The 27,440-nt window shown below is 43.0% G+C and overlaps 1 protein-coding gene across 8 annotated transcripts in view; it reads right to left on the reverse strand.

The window, feature by feature from the left end:
- Window positions 1-580: 580 nt before the first annotated feature.
- Window positions 581-27,440, reverse strand: part of PRR5 (proline rich 5) — a 149,516-nt gene continuing 122,656 nt past the window's right edge. For 5 of the 8 annotated variants that reach the window (XM_039541777.1, XM_039541770.1, XM_039541764.1 and 2 more), the window contains 2 exons: window positions 4,961-5,099; window positions 581-1,959 (listed from right to left, as the gene is read on the reverse strand). In XM_039541777.1, coding sequence (XP_039397711.1) covers window positions 1,409-1,959; window positions 4,961-5,099 — 690 coding nt within the window. In that variant the 3' untranslated portion in view covers window positions 581-1,408. Of the gene's footprint in view, window positions 1,960-3,847; window positions 4,613-4,960; window positions 5,100-27,440 lie in introns of those variants that run through there. The other 3 variants (XM_039541786.1, XM_039541809.1, XM_039541800.1) reach the window with 3 other exon arrangements.

Genomic DNA, 27,440 nt, shown 5'->3' on the forward strand with positions numbered 1-27,440 from the left:
ATAGAAAAAGCAGGGTGGGCAGTGGCAGTGCAAGCTTCTGGAGCACCTCCCTACAAATATACCTCAGCCTTGACAGACCATCCATAGTAGTAAGAAACTAAGCAACTGTGCAGGTGTTTCCTGAGCCAGAACTAAGGCATGATGGTGAAGTACTGAGGGAAGCTTTCACAAATGCTGCTTGGACATCGACCATGTTCTATGGTTAATTATAGGACTTCACTCCTCCAGGACAGATAATTGTAATGTGGCAACTGTAATGGGCTCCGTATTTACTTTAAAACCATCAGGTCAAAACCCTAGGTGGCACTGGCATGTAACTGCACAGTGCACATTAATGTTATTGGATGTCAAGTGGCCAAATTCCTTTGCACCGTTCTGGGAAGATTGATCCTGAAATCATTTTTACACATCTCAACAGATTAACTCCACTTACTCCCTGGGACTACTGGTATGAGAAGGGACTATGCATACTCAGAAGGGCTGCTGGTTCATATGCTAATCCTTTACATGTCAATGCCTAATTACAATACCTGCTGCATAGTATTCCTTTAAGGTCCCTGATAAATAATTAAGATTTCCATTGAAAGCCCATAACTTTATTTACACAGGAAACAAGTAATTTGTGTTCTGCTGGGACCTCACCATAGAATGGAGAGTTGTCCAAAAGTTTACAGTGCACAAAATTCTTGGAAGTGTCACATTAAAAGCAAATTAACAGTTTTAGGACATCTCTCTCACCTAGACACTGTAGTGGCTGTGAAACAAAACATTAGATGCCAGGAACTGCATCACATTATGTAGCACATTGTTGTTTATTTTATTTTTCTTAATAATCCTAACTCATTGTGGTTAGAGGAGTGCATACAAGACATATCAAGAAAAGGACCAAAAAAAGTGTCACTATAAATCATTGTATTCTGCTACATTTATGACCACATCATTGTTGGTTTTGTTTGTTTTTTTTAAAAAAGGTTTTTTTCCAGCCAAGATCGTGTTGTTCAAAGAGCAACCTGCACTTTTACAGGAATCTTTCAAGACAATTAAAAATAAAGGTGAACGCAGCCATACAATGGACTATGTTAGTAAATGCACATATCCAGCTGCATTATCAGCTTTCTATTAGACACTTTTCCATTCAGAAAACAAACAAACAATCCATAATCTTACGAAGACAGTAAGAAATCTTACTGCAGAATGGGAAGAAAATAGGTTGGTGATTTAAAAAAAAAAAAAATTAGGGGCCATATCTCCAGGTGGTGTAAATCACTATAGCTCCACTGATATTTAATACTGTGGATTTACACCTGCTGAGGTTTTGGCTCTGTATGTATATCTATTCCCTGCTGTGTTGCCGAACATACCAGTTACTTGTATATAATAATAAAACCAAGGATTTGTCTCCTGTCCGTCACACGATGCTCTGTCTGCTCACATCCACGTTGTACGCTGATGAATTTGAACAACCTCGGCCAAAATCTATGAAAATTCCTTCAGAATCAGAGTCAATTGACTCCAAAATCTGGTCCACTATATTCTCGGGGCTGGAAGAAGGGACTGGAATCAAGGCAGGGTCCCTGGCCAGCTCAAAAGCCTTGTTTTGATCACCCATGGTGTGAAAGAGTCCTTGCTGTTGCTCAACTGCATTGAGTTTGCTGGAACATTGCACTGAACTGGCACTGGGCCTCTCTTGTTCTCCTGAGAGTGAGCTCTTCGTGGTTGTCATAGAGCTTTTGGAACCATTGTCCATGATGGTTGTGAGATTGGAGTACCCTTGTAGCTCCATGCATGAGGTCATTTCAGAAACGGAGTGCCTTCGGATGCCAGTTCCATTGGCTGCAATGCCCTCTGTTTCATATTCAGCTACCGGGGTCAGCAGTGGGTTATTGTAGCTTTTCGATCTCACCACAGGGTTCTTGGCGAGGATGTCACCTGATTTGGAACGTCTGAAGAACCGCTTCTCTGTAAACAAACACAAATCTCAATTAAAATCTCTGAAGTCTATGTCTTTAATAGCACTGCCAACCCTGAGCATTCAAAAATAATGAGTCAGGGCCCTAAAAACATGAGATTGGCACAAAAATTATAAGATTTTTAAAAGAATCAATGTTGGGTTCTTTTTATTTACCTTCTAGTTTTTGAGCCTTTAGGGATCATATCTTCAAGCTTCATTCCACAACCATGAAGGCTAGAAACTTACTTAAAAAAATAAAGCTGAGTTTCTCTAATATTCACGATTCCAAGCACTAGGGTTTTAAGAAGAATGCCGAATATTGTGCGACTTGTGATAAAATTGCAAGAGTTTGTGACGGTGCTTTTATTTAATGACAAACCAGGAGTGAAATTCTGTTCTTAGACGTGCATGGCTATGGATGTGACTGGAAGTTCCCTACATGTAGGGAGAAGAGAGGATTGGAGTCAAAGTTTACTGTGAGGATCTGAGACACAGCTTTTTCTCTTGTGTCTGAGCTCTCTTTTGGTTTAATTGAGCTTGTTTTTTCACCAAACGAACTCCTCCAAGATGAGCAAAAACGTGCATTGAGAAGATGGTGCTGCTAACTATAAGTAAGCTATTTAATAATATAAAAATCCATCCAGAGCAGTTATGCACCAGTCACCTGTCCTCTGAAAAATCAAGTCCCTTTAAGGCACCCCAAATGTGTAATCATTTTGAAAAATCTTGGTTTAAAAACTTAATTTGAGATTACATGTACTGCCATGATGCTGTGTGACCCAAAATAATATCAGAACCTATCTCATGAGTGGGATAAGAAATCTGACCTCGATTTCACAGTATTCTAGATTTTTACAGCTAGTTGCTAGAATTCAGTTAATCTACAGCTCCATTTTCATACAATGACCACTAGGTGGCAGTAATTTTATATTACTGGCATTACCTAAGAACCTTTTGGAACTGTGCCGTTTTCATGAAACATTCATACAAGATTGAAATAATTATTAAGCATCCTTCCAGAGGTTCCACTGTTCTCCTAGTTACGGTACAGATCCTGGCTACTACTCAGGATGCTTTGAGCAGGAACAATCATACAGCTACTGCATCTGGTCTTCAAACGATTGTCCTGCTGCTCCTGTTGCTTCACCATCTCAGTGTATGGGGCTACGGCTGGGGCAAAGAGAAACTATGCACTAGTGATTCCCCACCTACCAGAATGTGCCCATGGGGCTTTTGGCAGCGAGGCATAAATAAAGGCTTACGGCTGCTCTGATTTAGTACAGAGACCAGGTCCAGGTTTATTAGCTCAAAGCCAGTAGACACTTATGCTTTTAAATCCATTGAACCTGGGTTCAGTTCCTGCAGATGACTCATCCAGGAGCATCTCTACAATGCAACACCACGGACATATCCCCAGCGTAGATAAGGCTTTAGTGCTTCAATGTTTGGGTTTCAAATAGAGTAGTGGAATATTTATTTATTTTAAAAACTTTCATTGGAATTTTACTAATTTTTGTGGGAATATTTCTATTGCTCTTGCATTTTGTAAAAGCTGGTGTTCAAAAGATGTCAAATCTGGGGCACTATGATGGATCCGCTCAGCAAGAGAGTACAGCTCCCCTCAGCCCTCTCTCCATTGCACATTCCCTTCCTCCAGGTCAGATAAGGAAGTGGTCCAGTTCTGATTGGAAGTGGCAGCTGTATGGCTAGTGAGGTGCTGCAGGGAAGCTGAAACAGCAGTGGCTGGGGAGGCAGCCTGTGCAAAAGGGCCCCAAGGAGAGATACGATCATTGCTCACTTTCTGTTTAAGGCTCTGTACCTAAGATATCTGCCACCTTTCCCTTTTCTGCCAGGCCTAGAAAAATACCCTGGACCTTAGCCATGTGTCTGAGTGGTTTTGAGGCTCCACCAGAACTAGTACCAATGAGGCGTAACTGCTGAAGCACCTACAGTGCTTGGCTCCAAGTCAGGCTCAGGGGGAATGCTACTGGCACCCTAGGGGCTTGGTGTAATGAGCAGCCCCAATAATCATGCTGTTTCATGTCTCTTTAATAGCAGTGATAAATACAAAATGGTTCTTTTGAATCATCATTTTCTGAAGATAACCAGCCTAGAGTGACTCACATAAAATTGATCTGTTTCTTTAAATGCCTGTTGCAACACAATCCATTTTCAATTCAGCTTCATGTAAAAAGTATGAACTACCCTCTTGACATACAAGAAAATGGAGTAAATCAATTGCCCAGAAAATGCACAATTTAAAGTATATCCAAACTGGGTAGCAAATTACTTGTTTTTAAAACTACGGGTACAATTACTACTTTCCATTCTGACTTGCAGTGCCTGTGTATTTCCCTATAGTTTCAACAGTATAAACTACTCAAATGGAATAGCATTCAGTATTGGCCTAACTCCACCTCTACTGACATTAGCTGGAACCTTCTATGGAAGACACTGAGTGCTTTTGATCATCCTTCACCATCATTTTCTGTCCTAAACAGTTGTATGAAGTTGCTGGGTATTGATAAAAGGCACAACGCTCCACTCCAGAAATGGCTACATTTAGGCACAGTGATTGCTGCATGCACTTCTTGTATCTGCACATCCTCTCTCCTTCTACTTCACATTGTCCATAATGCACCCTGAGCTCAATTCTTCTCACTGAAAGTGGTAGAGAGAGCGATGTAAACATTCATAGATTTTAAGGTCAGAAGGGCCCATTATGATAATTTAGTCCGACCTCCTGCATAACACAAGCCATAGAACATAAAACTTCTTTTATTACAAATTTTATTTCAGAGTTTCAAAAGCTGGAGGAGGCTTGGTCAGGCTTAGCTGTAATTTTTTGTGCCCCCAGCACACCATAAAGGAAACAATATGTCCCTGTTTTTCTGGCATTGACAATCACCTGTTTTATGGGCATCAGTGTGATGTATTTACAAAGCTTTCTGGGTCACCATCTGCACTATGTCAAATCAATGACATTTTACAAGCCCCTGTTATTCTTACCCAAAATACAAGAGGAGTGTGTGAAGGGTCCATCACTGGAATACAGACCATATGTGCCCAAGTAAGGCGAAACCACCTTCTGTATCAGGGATTCCAGTTTCAAATAGTCTTCAGTCACTCCTTTAGATTCGTGAACTCCCTGAAAGAAAGAGCAAAATGGAAGATCAATATTGTCTCTGAACGTCTCAAGCTCAAATTGCTCGCCAGAGCAGAGAGCCAGCAGGTATTCCGATTGCATTAAATGCCAAAAGCACACATGCTGTATTACATTGGTTTATCATGGTTATTATTTGTATTGCAGTAGCGTATGGGGAGCCCAATCATAGACCAGAGCCCCTTTGTGCTGGGCACTTGTACAAACACATAACAAGACTGCCACCAGGAGCGTACAGTCTAAGGGTATGTATATCTACTGCAACTGGGAGGTGTGACTGCAGGACTTGCAGACCTACCTGAGCTAGCTTTGATTCCAACTAGCTTCAGTAATAACAGCAGTGAAGCTGTGGCTGCACAGACTAGCCCCACCCACCCAGGACTCTAGTTACATACTCAAGTGGCATCCTTTGTGCTTTCTAAGACCTTGTCGACACTTGCAGTGGCGTGTGGGGTGCACGTAGCTATATGCTGCATCCACACTCACGGGAGAGTGTAGCTCTCCACTGTTGGAGCCTTTCCACACTGCCTCCCCCTGCCAGAGCCTTCCTTGCTGACAGAGACTTTCTCTGCTGTGGGGAAAGCCTCCAGCAGCGAGGAGGCAGCAGGATGCTACACTACAAAAAACAGCAGTGTAAATGAGGGAGACAGGGCTTGGGTGTGTAGAGAGCCAGGTAAGATATATACCCTGGGAATCAGTAATGCAGGGCTCGCTACTTTGTTCATCTAAGCAGTGCCTCATCATTTACACTGCCATTTATTCCCATGCCAGTTAGGTGTGCAATGTCTGTACTCCACACACTGCTGTAGACCCCATCCTGAGTGAGCAAAGGTTTACAGATTCTAAACAAAGGCCCTGCTCTACGTGGTGCAGAGCATCTCATAAAAGATGTCTGATGCCTGTGACAAAGCTCCTCCTCTACCTTGGTGGGTCCTGCGCTTATTGGCAGATTTGCTCACCTCAGAGATCTTCCCCTCTGATGGAACTCACAGTCTGGGTCAACTCCTCCTGTGTCTGATCAGGAGTTGGGAGGAACCCAGGCCCACCCTCTACTCCGGGTTCCAGCCCAGGGCCCTGTGGATTGCAGCTGTCTATAGTGCCTCCTGTAACAGCTGCATAACAGCTACAACTCCCTGAGCTACTTCCCCGTGGCCTCCTCCAAACACCTTCTTTATCCTCACCACAGGACCTTCCTCCTAGTGTCTGATAACACTTGTGCTCCTTGGTCCTCCAGCAGCACACCCTCTCAGCTCCTTGCACCTCTTGCTCCCAGCTCTGCACCCCCTCCTCCCCTCCCTGAAGTGAGCTCCTTTTTAAACCCAGGTGCCCTGATTAGCCTGCCTTGATTGGCTGCAGGTGTTCTAATCAGCCTGTCTGCCTTAATTGGTTCTAGCAGGTTCCTGATTACTCTAGTGCAGCCCCTGCTCTGGTCACTCAGGGAACAGAAAACTACTCATCCAGTGACCAGTATATTTGCCCTCTACCAGACTCCTGTACCCCACTGGTCTGGGTCTGTCACATGCCCTCCAAATTCCTAACACTCACTGATAGCTTCACATACTGCAAATATTACACCAAAATTCATACATCAGGGTTTTGACAAACCAGCTGATGCATTTGTTACATGGATGTTCTGACTCTACAGCCACTGGCTTCAATGGGAGCTGCTCATGTACTGCAGTTTGAGAATCAGACCTATACTCTTTCAGAAACCAAAGCAGAAGAACAGACATTGCGGATCATGATCAAAACTGTCACTGTATTTATTTATTTATTATTGTGACCAACAAGCACCGCCTAACTGAATGTTTAGTAAAACCTTGTAGATGTTGCTGGAGTGGCCAGTACCACAAGGTGTCACTGCCATCTAAAGCAATACAAACAGGACTGTGATATCTAAGAGAAAAAAGTAAAACACGGAACCTCTTAAAATACACAGTCAAAGATTTTTATGATTTTCATGAAAAATACTTGTAAGAGAGTATTGTTTCTAGTCTTCCACGCACTCTGTCTCCCCCCCCCCCCCCCAATCTTGTCAATGTTCAGGAAAAACTCCCATTCAAGTCAGTCAGGGTGAAGTTTATACCCGTGGCGGAGGCTCTGTTCAGAAAGGTGAATTTCACTCTTAGCTCCTGACCTTACAACTACATCTCTGTCGTGAACTCCTGCACCTGCCTGGAGGCCCCCTCTCCGACTTCACTGGGGTTCCACATGGGCATAGGGTTGTGCCCACACAGATCTCATGGCAGGATCGAGATCTTATAGCATAAATTTTGAAGCCAATGCGAGTTTTGCCTGAGTACAGATTTCAGAAATCAATCCAGTATTACAGTGTATGTCTCTGGTGTAACCCCGAAATAATCATAAAAACATCAGTAAACTGTTCTCAAAGGAAAAACAAGGAAACAAACATGCAGATTGAACTATTAACTCTGAATAAATTACCCGTGGGTCTCGAACTGTGGGTTGGGACCCAAAGTGAGTCGTGACCCTGTTTTAATGGGGTTGCCAGGGCTGGCGTTAAGACTTGCTGGGGCCGGGGGCTGAAGACGAAGCCCAAAGGCTTCACCTATGGGTGATGGTGCTCAGGTTATAGGCCCCACACCTGGGGCTGAAGCTCTTTGGTTCCCCCTCTTCCCCTGGCCCCAGCCGGGCGGCGGCGGACCTCAGGCGGGCTCAGGCTTCAGTCCCCCCTTGTGGGGTCATGTAGTATTTTTTGTTGTCAGAAGGGGGTCACGGTGCAATGAAGTCTGAGAACCCCTGAATTACACAATGGATACCCTTTCTTCTGTTCATGAAATGATCCCCATTTTTATAGATGTATTTGTTATCTGTCAATATTCACCAAATAGCTTCTGAGAACAAATTTCAGCCTGTAAAAATGTCTGTGAATGGTTCACTTCATTTCTTTGCTACTTGTACTGTGTGATTAATAACTGAAGTCACATGTTATTACCTCTGCTCCCCGACTGGATGATTGAACGTTTTTAAATGATGGACAAAGAGCAAACAGAGCTGCATCCCAATAAAGAATAAACGTCTGAGATGAATTTCTCCTTAAATATTCACTCGGGCTAAATTCTGTGAAGCTATCAGGAGTCACAATCATTTTAATAACTATAACAGAGTCCACCAGCAATCTGAAAACTCATAATGTGACCTCATGAGTAACATCAGAATGAACTCACCACGTACATTTGCAAATCTTTTTTTTTACACTATTCAGCCAATTACAATGTGGATATCTGAGCAGACAGAAAATAAGAGGAAAAACACTCAAAAAGTTATAATGAGAGAGAGAGAGAGAGAAACAACAAAAACATTAGGTTAAATATTAGGAAAACTTTCTAACTATAAGGCTAGTTAAGCACTGGAACAGGTTACTAATGGAGGTTGTGGAATCTCCATCATTGAAGGTTTTTAAGAACAGACTGGACAAACACCGGTCTAGGTCTAGGTCAGTGACTCTCAACCTTTCCAGACTACTGTACCTCTTTCAGGAGTCTGATTTGTCTTCCGTACCCCAAATTTCACCTCACTTAAAAACGACTTGCTTACAAAATCAGACAGAAATACAGAAGTGTCACAGCACGTTGTTACTGAAAAATTGCTTAAGTTCTCATTCTTACCATCTAATTATAAAATAAATCAATTGGAATATAAATATTGTACTTATATTTCAGTGTGTAGTATATAGAGCAGTACAAACAAGTCATTGTCTGTATGAAATTATATTTTTTACTGACTTGGCTAGTGCTTTTTTATGTAGCCTGTTGTAAAACTAGGCAAAAAGCTAGATGAGTTGATATACCCCCGAAAGATCTCTTGAGTACCCCCAGGGTATGTGTACCCCTGGTTGAGAACGCCAAAGCACTTGCAACCCCTCCAAGCTTGGTATTGTCCGCACATTTTAGAAGTGTACTCTCTATGCCATTATCTAAATCACTGATGAAGATATTGAACAGAACCAGACCCAGAACTGATACATGCAGGACCTCACTCGTTATGCCCTTACAGCTTGATGGTGAACCACTGATAACTATTCTCTGGGAACGGTTTTCCAACCAGTTATATGCACCCACCTTATAGTAGTTTGTTTATGAGACGGTCATGCAAAACAGTATCAAAAGCCTTACTAAAGTCAAGATATATCACATCTACCACTTCCCCCCTCTCCACAAGACTTGCGACCCTGTCAAAGAAAGTTATTAGGTTGGTTTGACACAATTTGTTCATGACAACTCCATGCTGTTACTTATCACCTTATTATCTTCTAGATGTTTGCAAACTGATTGCTTAATTATTTGCTCCATTATTTTTCTGTGTACTGAAGTGAACCTGATTGGGCTGTAATTCCCTGGGTTGTCCTATATTTGCCCTTTTCCAGTCCTCTGGAATCTCTCCCGTCTTCCATGACTTTTCAAAGATAATCGCTAATGGCTCAGATATCTCCTGAGTAGGAGTTGACTGAGGAGGTATCTGAGCCATTTGCGATTATTCTCCAATCCCGGGGGGAGAGTAGCAGCCCTAATACTCTGTTGTAGCACTGCTATCTCCCCTGGGATTGGAGAAGGATTCTGCCTGCTGTTGTAAAAGGCACTTGAAAAATATGATCAGTTCACTAGCACTATGGGATCTTCTCTCCTCCCACAAGCCCTTTCACAACAGCATCTGACAGTTCAATTTCACCTCCAGTTCAGTCACAAAGTTCCTTCTTTCACTTGCAAGAACTAGAACGACACTAATCTCCAGCCCCCATTTTTACTTTAGTTTATTTGCATCCCCACTTTTCAAGCATGGAGACTTCAAAGTGCTGTTATCTTTGAATGAGGTTAAACCTCCAGCTGGTTGACACAGGCAGCAATTAGTCTTAGCCCTCAGCTCTGTATTCAGTCATCAGACATTTTTCAATACTTTTTGAAAAGCCATAGAGCACCTGGCTCCCTCCGGAGATGTGATGACCTTTCTTTTATTTTGTCTCTTGGCACAAATACATTGTTACCACCTGCAAGATCCTTCCTGCCCAAACTATTGTTACAGATCTTCCTGAATTCTCTGGGAGGGGATTGTGCCTTTAGAGATTAAACAGCAGAATGTATATATATATTTTCAGTGGTGCAATTTGTATGTAGCCTCTCTTAATACCAGAAGTATGATGGACTTCAGGCTATACGATTAACTTGTAAAACTATTTATTTTTGGTGTGTGAATAAGTGCCAGATCGAATGCTCCAGAGCCCTGTATTTATCCAAAGAACAGGCACAGCACCATGCATAAGCACGTGCCCTGCTCCACCAATATACGTGTATGTGTTGGAGGGACCTCCTCGATGTGAGAGGTGTTGTGGTATCCATGTGTGAGGGGATGAGTTCTCCCTGAACTAGAGCTTGATTAAGCCACATGCGGTGATGAGTCATTTTTGAGCTAGGCTCCAGCCAATCCACAAGCCAGGAGCTGGTCTGGTGACTCTCAGGGCAGATATTCAAGCCTCACAGGAGAAACAGCAGCTCAGCCTGCCCACCATCACTTGGAACTCTCCCCTGCCTGATAGTGGGGACAGACTCCACAGGCTTTAGCCTGCTCTAACCTAGCTCCCAGCCCTACTCTTGCTTTCCTGTTCCTGAGTATGTCTCCCGTTTCTGGTCTGGCTGCCACTACACTGACCACTAGTCATGACTTCCACTGCTCCTTCCACTAGACCTGACCCTCCACGTCTTGCTTTCTGACACCATGGTGCTTTCAGTCCCAGGCCTCTCTGCGTCTGCCAGCAGGGCTTGCAAGCACTGTCAGTTGGTCAAGTGGGTGAGGTAATATCTTTTATTGGACCAACTTCTGTTGCATACAGTTGGTCAGGTGACATTTGTCCACTGAAAACTGGATGCAGAGGACCCAACTCATTTCATAAGGATCACCTAAGCACAAGATCCTCAGTCTCACTCTGGCACCTACGGAGGCAAGTGGCTCTGAGCCATCCCTGTGCTGATCCTTGTGGCTTTTGGGGGACAGTTGGCTGTTCTAACTTGGTTAACCCTTCTGGAAAAACTACGAAGACCAACTATTTCCTCTGGCTTTTGTGGTGGGCTGAAGGCTGGAGGGGTTTGGTTTATATTTAGTTGTATGTGGGGCTGTCCATATTGTATATTTTAACGTATGGATAGGTGACCAAAGCATAGATCTATAGTCAGTGTACTCTCAACTGATCCACTGAAACAAGTAATGTATCCATTTGATTATGCATGTTCTTATCCTGGACACTGAGCCATGTCTGGGGTCCTTTACTTCCAGGGACAAATTACACTTGTCTTACAAATATACGTGGGAAAATGAAAATCCAGACACCTAACTTCTAGAATATTCAAGAGAGAGAGCCCAACAAAATGTCGAAACCACCAGCTCAAGACTCTGCAAAAACCTGCTAAGGAGTGGCACTGCTGGTGCCAGTGAACGGGTACTGAGAGGGAGGACAGATGGTCTTGTAGTTAAAGCACAGAACTAGGGCTCAGATTCAATCCCTGGCTCTGCTACAGACTTCCTTTGTCACCTGGGGCACATCAATGGATCTCTTGCTGCCTCCGTTCCTCATCTGTAAAATGGAATAATACTAACTTTCTCCCACCCTTATCTGTCTTGTCTGTTTAGATGGCAAGCTCTTCGTCACAACAGAGTCTGTCTCACACTGTGTGTTTCTACCGTGCCCAGCACAATAGGACCAATCGCGGTTTGGATCTCTAAACACTACTGAAATAAAAAGAACTACCAATATTAAATATCCTGTGCAGCCTGATGTCTACAGCCTTCCGGGGGAAAACATAGGAGATGGGGGAGAGAGCAGGCAAAGGCACCTCAATAAAGTCACTTCTGTGAGGAGAATGGAAACACCGTGTGTTAAGAACATTATCTTCTTTTAAATGAAGTGTGTATCGTGCAGTTTATTTATATGTTGATGTATGCCGTTAATTCCAAGTTAACTAAAAACTGTTAGCAGTACTGTCCACCCCGAGCACTGAAAAATCATGAGTCAGACCCTCCTTGCCCCCCAATATCAAGAGATGAAAAAAACCTCATGATTTTTAAGCCAATGATACATTTTTTATGTTTTTTCTTAGGGTTTTTAGCTTTTAGGGTACATTTGGGTCACACTTTCATGAGAGCTAGAAACTTACTATTTTATATATATGAAAACTGAGATTCTCATGTAATGACTTGAATCCAGGACCTTGGGGTTCAAGAAAACACCAAATATTACAACACTCATGATAAAATCATGAAAGTTGACAACACGGTAATAATCTCTTACATTTATATTTAGCCATTTTCAAACAGTGAGATCTCAGAGTGCTTTGCAAAGATTGCTAGATACTGGAATGGCTTCAGCCAGCATTGAAAAGCAGCTACCTCTGGGACAGGGAGCAGCAGCTGTGTAACAGCACAAAGCAACAAAGGATAACAGTTTAAGACAGAAAGTGAAGAGGGAGGAGACAGATCTTCTGTGGGTGTAAATCATCATAGCTACAGTTTATACCAGTGGAGTATCAGCCCACAGGTATCTAATTGTAAATGAAGGGGGAATTTAGTTAGGCAAGATGCAATAATCCAAATTGGGATTTGGTTAGTAACACTGCAGGTTCACAAGCTTTCTTTTGCAAAAAGTTCAGAGCAATCTCTAATGACCACAATGGTCGCCACAGCAGTTTTACATCTCACCTAAGAACCCAACTCCTACTTAAGTACTACCTAAACCTGTCCCTTAGCTTTTGAGAGCTGACAAGATCACACCCAGAAGCGGTATGGTTGCAGGCGTGTACTGCAGCATGCAGTAGGCTAGTTTAAGACATAAGAAAAACTGGGGTGAGAGGGCTTCCATAATCCCATTAGATCACATGATGTCTCTGAACTCTCTTTGCTTTATTACTGAAATCTCAGACAGCTGCCGTGTTCCATTGTAAATGTCAGTGCACAGTGCCTTTCAGCATGGTTTACTGTTCACCAAAATAACCAGGTGTGGTCTACTTTTCTGGTTCTTACAAGTATGTATTTGGATTGGCATCTTTTAATTTTTCCAGCTACCATGTTATGCCATGCTGTGCATCACATCAATGCAGGAGAATAAAACAGAGACAGAAACCTTGATGCTAAAAAACTGGCCTGCTTTATGTGGGCAATAATATTACAGGCTGGTGCTACTGTGCAGGAATCCATGCATTAGAGACAGAGACTAAAATCCTGAACATCATCAGTAAAACAGTAGCTTTGATCTGCTCTTTAACTATGCAAAAATCTTCCTTTAAAACAGAACTGTTACTTTTCATGAACCCAGTCTCATTTATCTGGAGAGTTTTATGCTTTTGAATGTAAGCTGCATCTATTTAATTCCTTTCAAAGGTCTCTATTTCTCAATTTGAGGACCCGGATATTGCAGTGCCATACAGAGGCAAACATGCTAGTATTTCTGAAGGAAAAGAGGGAGCAGTCATACTGGGCCAAATCCTGATCTGAGTTACACCATTGTGAAATCCAAAAGTAATTCTGGCATTTTCAGTGGGATTACTCTGATGTACTCAGGTCAGACTCTTGATCATCTTTTGAAGGATGGATGATGGAGATTTAAGTCCTGAAGATATGGATGATACTGAAACTGGAAAAGGTCTGTACTCAGCATCAAGGAAAGAGTCACATCTTTTAAAGTTTAATAACACTATCAAAATCCATACTTCACTACTTTAGATTAAATCATGAATTGTACCTTCCCCAGAAGTTACAAAGAACTTTTTGTTATTTCTATTATGACAGGGCCTAGGGATCACAGCTGAGATCTGAGTCCCCATATGCTAGGGGCTGTATAAACACATAGTAAGAGACAGTCCCTGCCCCAAAGAGCCTGGCAGGCTGCCCTGCAGCTGGGAGTATGGAAGCTGGGAGTCCAGGATGCTAAGGAGCCAGGAGCCTGGGCTGCTGGGTGACTGGGCTCCCCACTAGCCTGGAGGAGCCTAGCACATGACCAGGCAGGTATCTGATGGAAAAACATAGTCAGAAAATTTATGACCAGTTCTAGACGTGACACACAAGCAGAGTGAACATGGTCATGGTTTGTGTCTCCCATGTTAGTGCCAATCACGTGGGGCTCGTTACAAGGATGAAAGAAGACAGACAGCTGTAAGCTGTGTTCTAGTGAGCAGACACAGAACTTCTCTCCTCTGAGGGGAGCTGATCTGCAAAATCCTGCGGCGTGCAGAAGGGAAGATGGTTTATTTTATTGTGCACCATTTACTCTGTGTAAAAAGGGACCAGTTTTAGCTTTTCTCATCCAGTGGACAAGAGTTATGCTATTTAACACCTAAGGGAAAGGGACTGCTATACCCCCTGAAAAAGGGGATTAATCATTATCTATATTAGGGAACTTGTTTTATGAAAAGGAGACAAAGGCCTAAGTATTTCCCTTGTGAGGGGAAGGCACTGGTGCTGTAACCCCTCCCAGAGTCAGCACTAACTAAAAGCACTGAGTGGTTCTGAGAAGTGGAGTTTGCTGCACCAGCCCCAATACGGATGCTTTTTGTAAATTATTGCCTCAGCGAGCCAGGCCATTCCAAGCACTGGGATCCACAGTGTGGATCATCTCATTGCATGGTCCCCATTTCATTCTCATTTGTCATTGCACAATATCCCTCCTCAAACAAATCCCCACACACAATTCTCTCCACTGAGCACAAAATCAAACCCTAGGCTCCATTCTCTCCTCACCACACATCACTTTGTGCCTCCATAATCAACCCCCTCTAAACTTAGGAATAATAGTTTTTAACCAGTGTGCCTCAGTACGATTAATATGCTTTGCTGCTTTCTTTTGAATGACCCCATAATAACTCACATCCTAAATGGGAGGCCACTGCCTACTGCTCTTCACTCCATATACATAACTCAGTTACATCTGTCTAGGCAAAACAAGGAAATATAAACAAGTGTCCTATCCCCCAACACGTCTCATATAGCTCATGTTGTGCTTTTTTGGCCCAAGTAATGGAGTGCAAAAGGTCCAAGCTTCACCTCAGATACTCCTCATAGGCATGGTATTGAAAGGAACGGTAAAGATCCTGATTCACCTACGTGGGGGGCCTTTAGCATTAACAGGATACATTGATCAGAAACTGATGGACCCTAAAAATTAAGTGACAGCTACCATCTTGGCTAACACCAGAAACTGACTTGGGGATTGAATGTACCACTTGAACTAAACAGCCAGGCTCTTCAAGTGAGAGCTGTGACAAATCCTTATACTCTATGGCACATCTGAGTGAGATGCACAACACACATGGACCAGAAGGTTAGCTATGAACAGAACATCCGCCTGCTCCTTTCCCTTGCACCTCCTGGCTTCATCACACTAGTGCTCAGCTTTTGTCCGCCACCTCACCCCTCACATCTTGGGTCTCACCTTCCTAACCCCGCTGGCTACTTCCTATCCCCTAGCTCGTCCCAGCTACCTCTCACCACATCTCAGCTCCTGGCTCCCCCTGACTTCCTGGCTTCTTCCCCAGGCCTCAGGCCCCCTACACAGCTGCTCCTTGGATTCTCCCTCAACCCCTAATGGCTGGCCAACTACAATGGTGAATGGCTTGCCAACTACAAAAGCAGTTTCTCCTTCCTTGGTGTTCACACCTCAACTGCTAGAAGAGGGCCTCATCCTCCCTGATTGAACTAACCTCGTTATCCCCAGCCTGATATATATATGCAAGCAAGAATCAGGCTGGGGATAATGAGGTTAGTTCAAAATATATATATATATATACACACACACACACCTGCCTCTGGAAATTTCCACGACATGCATCCGACGAAGTTGGCATTCACCCACGAAAGCTCATGCTCCAATACGTCTGTTAGTCTATAAGGTGCCACAGGACTCTTTGCTGCCTCAACCCCTAGTTGCCTCACCATGTTCATTAATGAAAATATTAGTGAAGCACTTTTACATTTCAAGCGGTCATGGCTGATCAACAACAACTAACTTTTGGGCTTATATTTCAAAAGGGACTTCATTTCCTAAAAGTGTCCTGTAGTCTTGTATCCACATTCAGGTCCAAAGAGGACTCCTCATTCAGTCGCCCTCCACTTGCCTTTTAAACATAAACTATTAAACGACCATTTTAATCACATATTGTACCAAGGACCAGCAGCTCTGGACTAAAGCTCTGTTATTACAGTATCCTCCGATCACTGGGCATCAATAGGCTGCAGATTTAGATGCACTGAAGTGTACATTAGCCATTGATTAAGTATCTATAGCACTCTTACTTGAACTTTTATGGTTTAGTTGACTATGGAGTTTTTACAACAAAGCACCAAATGGAGATGGTCTCGGATTTCAACAATGACCAACTGCCAGATACATTTTTAATAAACCAAAGGGACATTTTTTGAAACGGCCTTTTACCAGATCCATTTGGGGCAAAGCAAGCAGGAATTCCAAAGGCAGGCTCTGAGTCTTGTCACAGGAGGATGTGAAAGATGGCTAAGGGATGCAGTGCATTTCCTAATGCTTTAAAAAACGCCCAGTGCAGATCCATCACAGGCAAAAAGAAGCTGAAGCAGAGGAGAATCATATCCCAGGTACCTGACAACTCTGAACTAAAGCTCAGAGAAACAATAGGAGCAGAAGCCAGATTCTCCACTATTTAAGTCAATATAGCAGTCATGACTATTGGTGGATTGACAGCCCTGGAAACAAAGTCCTGTCATAGAACAACAGGCTGCAGCAGTGCATGCTTCACCTCACACTACTCCTATCAACAGGCCTCACTCCTGACCTGGAAAGGATCCACATCTAGGCATGAAAAGGTTAGTCACCTTTCAGTGCTTGGCCTCCATCTTGATCCTGCCACTGAGGGGCTCAGTCCTACAGACTGTTGAAAGTAATAGGACTATGTGATAGAGAAAGAAAATATGAGGTAGGGAATGTTTGCAGGATCAGGCCCAAATACACTAATTAGTGCCACCAGCTTTAACAACTTTCAGCCTCCAACCATCCTGCACCGAATTTCAACAGCTGCCCTAGAAGTGACTAGTAACAGGATACAGAAGCTATCTCCTGAGTTAACTAGTCCCCCATCTTGCCTTTTCTTAAACACCTATGAAATGAGGTAAGGAAGATAAGTGCTTCCTGCCTTACACAGATTTTAAAGGCAGCAGATCCCAGGAGGGGGAGAGAGAATATTTATACAGAAATGACTGCAAATTCTTAACAGAGCAGGCTAATATGACTATCAGAAACTACAGAGAACACAGGTTTCAGAGTGGTAGCAGTGTTAGTCTGAATCAGCAAAAGCAACACGGAGTCCTTGTGGCACCTTAGAGACTAACAAATTTATTTAGGCATAAGCTTTCGTGGGCTAGAACCCACTTCATCAGATGCATGGAGTGGAAAATACAGGAGCAGGTATAAATACATGAAAAGATGTGAGTTGCCTTACAAAGTGTGAGGTCAGTCTAACGAGACAAATCAATTAACAGCAGGATACCAAGGGCAGAAAAATCACTTTTGAAGTGGTAATGAGAGTGGCTCACACACACTTAATGATTACCTCACAGACAGACACGCGATATTAATAGCTGCTATTCAGTTATAAGAAAGATTGTCTTCTATCTCGTTTTCAGTTTCAACCTGCAAGGCAGACCCAAAACAACATCTACAGTAAAAACGTCTGTTATTCAGACATGGATATTAGCATATCACTGCTATGGCGATGCACGCTGTGATGTACACTCTGGGGCCACATAAATAACAAGATTGAAATAAACAGCCAATCAAAGTGATAGGGATGGATTTGATCATAAGAAAAGAGGAAGGCACTGTAGTTAAAACGACATATGATGGTCTAAAATTACAAGGCTTGATTCACTGCTGTGTTATCTCAGTTTTGAGCATGTAACTTCATTGATTTCAACAGTTAAACCAACACACAAGTGGAATAACACAAGGGTGAATCAGACCCAGAGAACTACCCTTTTACAAATATTTTTTTCCATTAGATAATTTTTAGAGTGCCAATGAAAATTATCTCCAAGGTACACAGACAATGCTCAAAACAAATTGCTTTCTTGGTTGAGAAACAAAAGTGGGGTGTTCTTGAATACACTGTTGATGTTAGTGGGAATCATGAGGCTAAATCTCCATGCAGGTCTCTGAATAGGTATGCAACTATGTATGTATTTTTCACTGCCCACTTGCTTTTGCACAAAGAATTTATTTTTATCTGGTTAAATTGGTATCTACCTTCTCAATATAAACCTCTAGTATAAAATTAAAAGCCAAGAAAATGTATCCAGAATGACTAACGGCCTGCTCCTGCAACCCTTACTCACAAGAGTATTGCTATTAAAGCCAGACTCTCATAGGTAAGGGTTACTTGTGTGATTAGAAGGTTGCAGGACTGGGCCCCAAATTTGAAGAGTCAGAACATTATCTAAGCCACAAACCTTTTGTGCCTCTATACATTCTGCATTCATACAGTGCTGAAATGCAAGAGAGAGAGGGCCTGATATTTAAAGGATTCTATCAATAGGCATTGGATCAGGCCCTAAAAACATATTAAATACATTCAATATTCCCTCTTCTAAACACTCAGCTATAAAAGTTTAATGATAACAAACTCACAAAAATGAAACTCATGATGGTTGTGAAAAAATGGAATTTTCAGTGGCTATTGTTCACAAGTGGTTTCACTACAACATGATACATTAAACAGATTCTTCTCTGTCTTTGTAATCTTTGAAACCAAGGACAACACTGGCATATCTAAGGAGTCAGTGATATACTTCTAGTGTTAACAGTTTTTTCTAGAAAATGAATGTAATTATTTACCCATGCTGAATCTCTATTGACAGGAGATTAACAACGGCTGATAGGATTACTGGTTTCAGTGATAGGAAGGAGCTCAAGAACTGAACCCTCTTGAGGGGTGATACAATTAACCTGTTAACTGCTTTCACTGATGTAGCTGCATGACAATTATACATGTATTGAGGAAGTGCAATACCAGATAAGTGGCCAGATCCACACCTGGTGTAAATCAGCATAGCTCTATTGAGGTCAATGGAGCTACACCAAATTACACCACCTGATGATCTGGCCCAATGAAATCCAGGGCTGGAAACCTGGGCAGGCCATATCTTAAAGGGAATAATAATAGTTTCCACACACATTGGGTAAAATCCTGGCCTATAGAAGACAGTGCAAGTTTTGCCATTGAATTCAGTAGGGTCCAGATTCCAACCAGAGTGCCTTCCATCAAGGATCGCAAGGCGTTAAACAATAATGAGTTAAACCTCATAACTCCTCTAGGAGGAACTTTAAGCATCATTTATACCGACAGAGAAACAGAGAAGTAAAGGAATTTGCCCATCACGCTAATCAGGAGCAGAGATGGGTCTAGAAGCGAGAAGTTCTGACTCCCAGTTCCCTCCTCTAAGCATTTGTGCATGCTCCCCAGCCTGGAAAGAAACGCTCAGCTACTTTCTTCTATGTTTTCTCTGCTGACTCATTTCACTTTCATCCAAAGCAGATGACACTGACATTTTTTAACCTTTAGGAACTAGACTCTCAGCAGCAACAACAACAAAATAGCTCCAAGACAAAAACTAAACTTTGGCATCTTCTCCATAAGTGAGCTAAACCTAATCCACTTACATTTTTTGTTTTTCATACTTGGGGTTCTTCTACAATCAGAGGCACCAATTCCGTGGGTGCTCCAGGGCTGGAGCACGCACAGGGAAAAAATGGTGGGTGCTCAGGACCTACCGGCCGCCCCTCATCAGCTCCTCCCCCTCCTCCCAGTGCCTCCCGCCCGGTGGCGGCCCCACTGATCAGCCCCGCACACCGCGGATCAGCTGTTTAGCGACATGCAGGAGGCACTGGGGAAGAAGGGGAGGAGCAAGGGCAGGGTGTGCTCTGGGGAGGGTGTGGAATGGGGTGGGAAGAGGCAGGGCGGAGGTGGGAAGAGAAAGATGGGGGCAGAAAGAGGTGGGGTGGGGCTGGGAGAAAGTGGTGGAGTAGGAACGGTACCTGGGGCAGAGTGGGGGGACGAGCACCCCCCGGGAAAGAACAAAGTCGGTGCCTGTGTCTGCAACAATCCAAAGACAGAACAAAAATATGCTTGAGCTGGATGAAGCAGAGTAATGCCTTTCCAGATAGGAACATGCAGGAAGAAAATAGTTTTCCCCTCTTTCCCAAAGACTTTGACCTACTGGAAGCTGACCATTCATTATTGTAAAAATTACCAACAGGCCTCTCAAATATGCCAACAAACATTTGGGAGCACATATATTGGTGCACAGCTCCTTGCATGTGCAAAATAGGAGTTACAGGACAGATTCTGAGCTGGTGTAAATCAGTGTAGCTCCAATTTAAGGCAATGGAAGCTACAGTGATGTATGCCAGCTGAGGATCTGGCCCTACAAGTCTAACTACTCATTTGAAGGTACAAGTACCCTTTTTTGCAAATGTAGACAGATACATCCACAAATACTTCGGTCACATTTTTAGAAGCTCACTAAAAAATTGGCCCTACACTTTCTCCTAAGTAGCTGGTATCCTGGAAAAGGCTAGTATTTGAAGCATTTAACCATGTTTGTTTTAATCTCTACCTCTCTCATAGTCACAATGTAGCAAGAGTGGAGAAGTAGACATGCTGGGCATGGTGATATTCACAGAAGTAAGTGCTCCAGATTCCTGCAACTGCTGCAGAAATAAAGATCTTGTCATTTTCACTTTATTCTCAGGAAGTGCAGAGTTATGTCAATTTCACTGTGTGCCGTGCTATTGTAGCCATCTTAGTCCCAGGATATTAGAGAGACAAGGTGGGTGAGGTAATATCTTTTATTGGACCAACTTCTACTGGTGAGAGAGACACGCTTTCGAACTGCACAGAGCTCTTCTTCAGGTCTGGGAAACGCCCTCAGAGTGTCACAGCTAAAGACAAATTGGAACAGATTGTTCAGCCATTGTTTAACAGGCCACTTGCCTTCACCTTGAGTGATCCCTTGAAGTAAGTGTTAACTACTTATGGTAAACAGTGTGTTCCACCTTGTATTTAGCAGTGAGTTATGTCTACACGCAAACTTCAAAGCGCTGCCGAGGGAACACTCCCGCGGCAGTGCTTTGAAGTGCGAGTATGGTCATGCGCGAGTGCTGGGAGAGAGCTCTCCCAGCGCTCCTGGTAAACCACCTCCACGAGGGGATTAGCTCCCAGCGCTCGGAGCCTGTCTACAGTAGCACTTTAAAGCGCTGAGACTTGCTGTGCTCAGCGGGGTGATTTTTCACCCCCCTGAGGCAGCAAGTTAGAGGGCTATAAAATGTAAGTGTAGACAAGCCCAGTGACACTTTGAGTACACTTCCCAGACCTGAAGAAGAGATCTAAGTACAAAAGCTTCTCTGTCACCAACAGAAGTTGGTCCAATAAAAGATAATTACCTCACCCCCCTTGTCTCTCTAATTTCAATATGAGCAGCTGCTCTTGCACTCTTTCATTCATTAGATGGTGACATTGAGACAGAGGCAAAAGGTAAGCACAATGGAACTCCCAGATATAGTTTATATGAAGTCACAGAGGAGTTTTTTCAGAATGGCTTTTCTGCAGAAGGAAGGATAGCAATGGGATTTTTTCAGGCAGGATCGGGCACATAAAGGAAAAAAACAGCTTTTCCCTTATCTATGGAAATCCAAGAAAACATTTCCTCACATTTTATTAAACACTTCAGACAAGATGAGACTATGAAGACAGATGATAAGGAAAAGACATGAGACTAGTAAAGAAACATGAGAAAATTAAAAAAATACAGAAGTTATACTGAAACCCTAAAAACACTAGTTATAATCCTTTAGAAGTGAGCAGCCACTTTCCTGCTAAATAGCCACCAGAAATAATGGTGCACATTTCTGCCATATATAGTTTTCAGGCTGGAGGGTCTCTGATTCCTAAGTGAGTGTCTCCTCTAGGCAGCGAATAGGACTGCAACCATTACAATTAAATAATTAATGTGACTTACATTAAACAAAGCTATGCATAGTTGGGTGACTTAGCGTGGCTCTTTCACCATAGCAATACCCAGGCTAACCGATCTATGTCCCCAAATCTTTCTGAAGAGGTGTTTGTGAAATAAATTTCAGGTGCAATCAGGTTGGTCTCTGCACAGACAGATCCTTGTGGACTACAGGACACACACACACACACACACACACACCTGTATTCACATCCAATACACTATTATAATAATTTTTTTTGCAAAATATGCCTTGTGATGTATCATTTGAAAACGAATAAATCACTGATCATTAATATTCTTCCATGATGTATGTATGCAGTGTGCATTAAGAGTTACGGATATAGCAAGAATTATGACTAAAGTATGTAAACCAGGTATGTCAGGGGAAGTTGTTAAACAGGTCTGCCCTAGACAAAGGAATGTGTTTCTTCTCTAACCAGTAGCCTGGTCATCAGGCAGAGACAATGAAAGGTACATACACATTCCAAGTAAACAAAGAAACCAAGCTAACAGCAGGAGAGAGAGAGAAGCTTGGTCTAATATTTACTTTTCAAAGAATACATTACAAAGGTTTATTAATCTATAAAGACATGGGACTGATACTCAAGTGATAAGCGATTGAATGAACTGATTGCATACAAATATTACTATATCATAAAAGTGTATAGAGTGAGGCCTTTTCTGAAAGCTAATGACACACTGGTGATTAAGATAATGCTGATATGTATGTATTAACACTATGAGAAATTATGGATACTTAATATTATACTTTAAAGTCGGTGGCCAAACAGGGAGAAAGAGGTTCCCTCCCAGACAAAGAGAAGGCAGCTATCTACCTGTCTCCAAAGAGATTAAGCAAGGTGTGACCAAAACCAACGGAATCTCCATTTACACAGAAATCAGCAATGGGATAAACAATCCACAGGAAGGGAAGAACAGCATGAGGCCATTCTGCCTCTTGAAACAAAGAGACAAGGTGGATGAGATCCCATTTTTTACTGGACCAGCTTCGGCTGGTGAGAGAGAGAAGCTTCTGAGCCACACAGAGGCCCTCTACAGGTCTGGGAAAGAATTCTTTCAGGATGGGGCTTTCCTGAACCCCCACTGCTGGCCTTCAAACCATCCCCAAGCTCATCACCAGAAACAAGCTCCCCATGGACCAGAATGCACCAACTCAAAGCAGCATGAGACCCTGCTCGAACAACAAATGCAAAATCTGTAGACGTATCTCCAGTGCCACAATGATCAATACCACCTCCTCCTAACACACCTTTCAAGATCCATGGATCCTACACATGCCTATCACAATATGTGGTGTACCTCATCCAGTGCACTAAATGCCCCAACAACAACTATGTGGGTGAAACCAGGCAATCACTATGCTCTTGAATGAACTCACACAGGAAAATGATACAAGACAAAAACACCTTATGACCTGTGAGTGAACACTTCACAAAGCTATCACTCTATGGGCTTGGCTACACTGGAGAGTTGCAGCGCTGTAAAGCCACCACCAGCACTGCAACTCACTCACCGTCCACACTTGCAAGGTACATACAGCGCTGTATCTCCCTGGCTACAGCGCTGGCTGTACTCCACCTATATCTGACCTATCAGGCATCATCCTCAAAGGAAACCTGCACAACACTTTCAAAAGACAAGCCTGGATGCTAAAACTTATTACTCTGCTGGACACTAAAAACCATGAACTGAACACTCATTTTACAGCTTATTACAACAATCTGTAACCCATTCCCCCCTTCTTTTTGTCCTTTGCCTGAAGAGGTGTTAACGGGCCACTCTACCTTGAATGGTCCCTTACAATGTGTGCTAACTATTTATGCTAAGCAATCTGTTCCACCTTGCATTTTGCTGTGGCACTGGAAGTGCCTTTTCCAGACCTGAAGAAGAGCTCTTTGTGGCTTGAAAGCTTGCCTCTCTCATCAAACAGAAGTTGGTCCAATAAAATTCTTTACCTCACCTGCCTTGTCTCTCTAATACCACTGGGTCCAACACGGCTACAACTACAGTGCATACAACATCTTTTCTTACAAGCTGAGAAAGGGGGTGTGTGCTGAAGTCTCTGGGAACTGAATACAGGAGAGAAACCTACTTAGTCAAAGATCTTTCACCTAGGAAGAGAAGGGAAGCCAGCATCTTGTACTTCTGTGGAAGGTTCTGACTGAGGGAAAGTCAACCACAGCTTACAAGAAGAATGACTGGTGACAGAAACCATCTTGACCAAAGCTTGTACCTTACTAGCTTAAGATTTAGATTTTAGATACGTGTTTTCACTTTTATTTCCTTGTAACCCTTTCTAACTTTATTCCTTTTACTTGGCATCACTTAGCTTATGTCCCACAGCTAATAAATTTGTTTTATTTTTACTATAAACCAGCTCTGTGCTGTGTTTGAATGGAAGGGTATATTAATCCCAGTTAAGTTAATAAGCTGTAACGGGCTGTATGCTGCAGAACACACAGTTTTGGGGAAATTCAGGATTGGCAGTGTGTTGGGGTCACCTTACTGGTTGTAGCCAAGGCTAGTGGAAGCCAGAGTGGGGTTGTGGGACTGTAAACAGGCTGCTGGGGTCTGAGCTGCTGAACCAGGGCTGTCTAAGCACCCAGATATGCAGGGTATGACCTGCATACTGATAGGCTGTCTGTGAGTGTCCAGGCTGGGAGCTACAGCAGCAAAACATTGTGAGGAACCCAGGGTTACAGGATAAGAGGTGACACAATCCCTTACTGATCTGGATTGCACCCCCAGACCCTGACAGAGGGTAAAGTTCAACTCTTTAGAGGCTCCTCCTTAGGTTCAGGCTGATTCATACCTATTATGCCTATCTGCCATGGCTAATGAATTGAAGCATTTTGACTTTGAGCTCTCAAGTCTTTCACCCACTCTGGGCTCCAAGACATTCTCATTCCACACTAATTAAAGAAAATACAGCTTGCATTTGAGTTTGGGTAGGAGTCCAAAGAGAAGGGATGACTGTAGAGTTCTGAGGGACGAGTCCTCCCTTTTGAAGAGATATCCAAAGCAGGGCTTTGGAAATGCTGCAAATGCAAACTTGACTGCTGTCAAGCACATGTGAAGATTTCAAACTCATGCCTTCCACACCCACACTTCCCCTTTAAAACATTAATGAGTATTTTATATTGATGGATTTCAGCCTTCAAAAGCAATTCTGCTCCTTCATCCTCCGTGAATAACTAAATCTATCCCACTGATTTTCTTGCCCTTTGAAGTTTGTCTGAAAAGATTAATTGGAGATCTCTCTCTGTCCACCTAGATTTAAAATATTTGCCATTTTGATAATTACACAGGTTTCATTACGATTCCCACTAACAACCCACCCCTGTGCGCAGTGAAGAGGCATCCTCCACAATGCAAACAAATCCTGATCTGTGTGGCTTATTAACACACCATAATGTGTTAACGTTTCTTTCATTTCCTTTATTCACACCTCTTCCACTCCTTATGCTCGGTTTCAGTGAGATTTAGAATAAAACTTTTCAGAAGCATCTGAATGATTTAGAAAAAACTAAGTCCCAGTTTCAAAGCTGACTTAGGCACTTCGGCCCAGATACACAAAGGCACTTAGGTGCATAGAGCCAACTGAAATCAAAGGGAGATAGGTGCCTAAATATCTTGGTGAATCTGGGACTTGGGAGTCTACGTCACAATGAGGCTTAGGTTCCGACGTACCTATACATTAACCTAAGTCAATTTGGAAAAATGGGACTTAGGCACTTTTGAAAATTTTATCCTAGACCAAAATAAGGCAGGCAGAGAAACTGGGTCATGGAAGAGAATGACTGAGAGAGGAAGGAGTTCTGAGAATCCCAGTTCTCAGAGGGAATGTACACATACCAAATGCCCCTATTAAACTGGGACAGTTCTTATTTCTATAGCAAAGTATTTACCAATTTTCCCCACTAAATCCCTCTCAAAAACTCTCTTTCTCCTACGCCAATGTATTTCAATAGCATTCGAGTAGAAGGCATGGACTGGATCTGGCTGGAAAACAGTCTTTCCCTCCCACAAAAAAATGCACAAACTGTCATGGCAGGGAAAGACTGGACAAAAGTCTATTTTGGGAAAACTGAAATGGAACTTTTCAGTTTGGTCCCCAGGCTGTCCAACTCCTGTCCCCAGGTTGCCCAGTGAGCTAGGGAGTCAGGCAGCCCAGAGTGCTGGCTGCCCAGGAAACTGGAAGCCTGGAGAGCCATCTACCTGGACAATCAGGGAGCTAGCTGCCCGACTCCCCAGGCAATCATCCTAACTCCCACAGGGGCCCAAGCGCTTTGCTCGGTGGGCTGCCACAGAGCCCAGGAGCCTGGCAGCTCCTGCCTGGCTTCCATCAAAAGTTTAATGAAAATTGACACATTTCTTCAGAACATTTTGATTTTGACAAACTAGCATTTTCCAACAACGAAATGTTGCATCCGAAAATTTCCAACCAGCTCTAGTGTGGACATTTTCTCCTGAGTGTCCCTTTTAAACATCAGCCTGTCTGGGGAATGGGAAACAGTTTTCTATCTTCATCTATGAATCCTAGAGCTCATCTGCCTTAGAAAGTAAAGACAACCAAGTTAATTTACAACCAAACTACATGTAACCCCCAAAATGTAAATATGATATGTAATAAGGGTACATATGGATAAGTGGTGATAAGAGATTGATCCTTGTTTCCCGGCTGCAGTCACCTGACAGGAATGAAGATTACAAAAAAGTAACCCCCCTGTCATACAGCAAGGGTCAGTAGTTACTGCTACACTGCACATCTTGGGCCAGCTCTTCAGCTGGTATAAATCAGTGTAGCTCCACTGAAATCAACAGAGTGACACCAATTTACACGGGCTGAGAATATGGCTTTACAAATTGACGTAACATTTTGTTCAAAGTTGGCTGATTTTCCTATTGATTTCTGCACAGTATGAAAAGACTGCCTCCAAGGAGCAACTTTTCTGCCATTTTTCATGTAAACTACAAGGTTACCATAAATATAGCTCATTCTATTATTTTTGAGACAAAACTACTGGTCCAGATCCTATGCTGCTGGAAACTGGTGACTTCAGCAGAACTACACCAGTTCATACCAGCTGTGGTTTGGCCCCTTTGTGATTCAGAAATGTTGAAAAACACTGGAAATTCCCCACTGCTTATTAGAGTTTCTTGTTCTCTTGAGCTACATACTGAGAAGCCACATCAAGGGCAGACGAGTATATACCGGAGGAATGACGTGTCTCTCTTTTTCTTCTAGGAGCCCATCAAGTATCCCATGGT

The sequence above is a fragment of the Mauremys reevesii genome, linkage group 1, assembly GCF_016161935.1.
Source record: "Mauremys reevesii isolate NIE-2019 linkage group 1, ASM1616193v1, whole genome shotgun sequence".
Lineage (NCBI taxonomy): Eukaryota > Metazoa > Chordata > Testudines > Geoemydidae > Mauremys > Mauremys reevesii.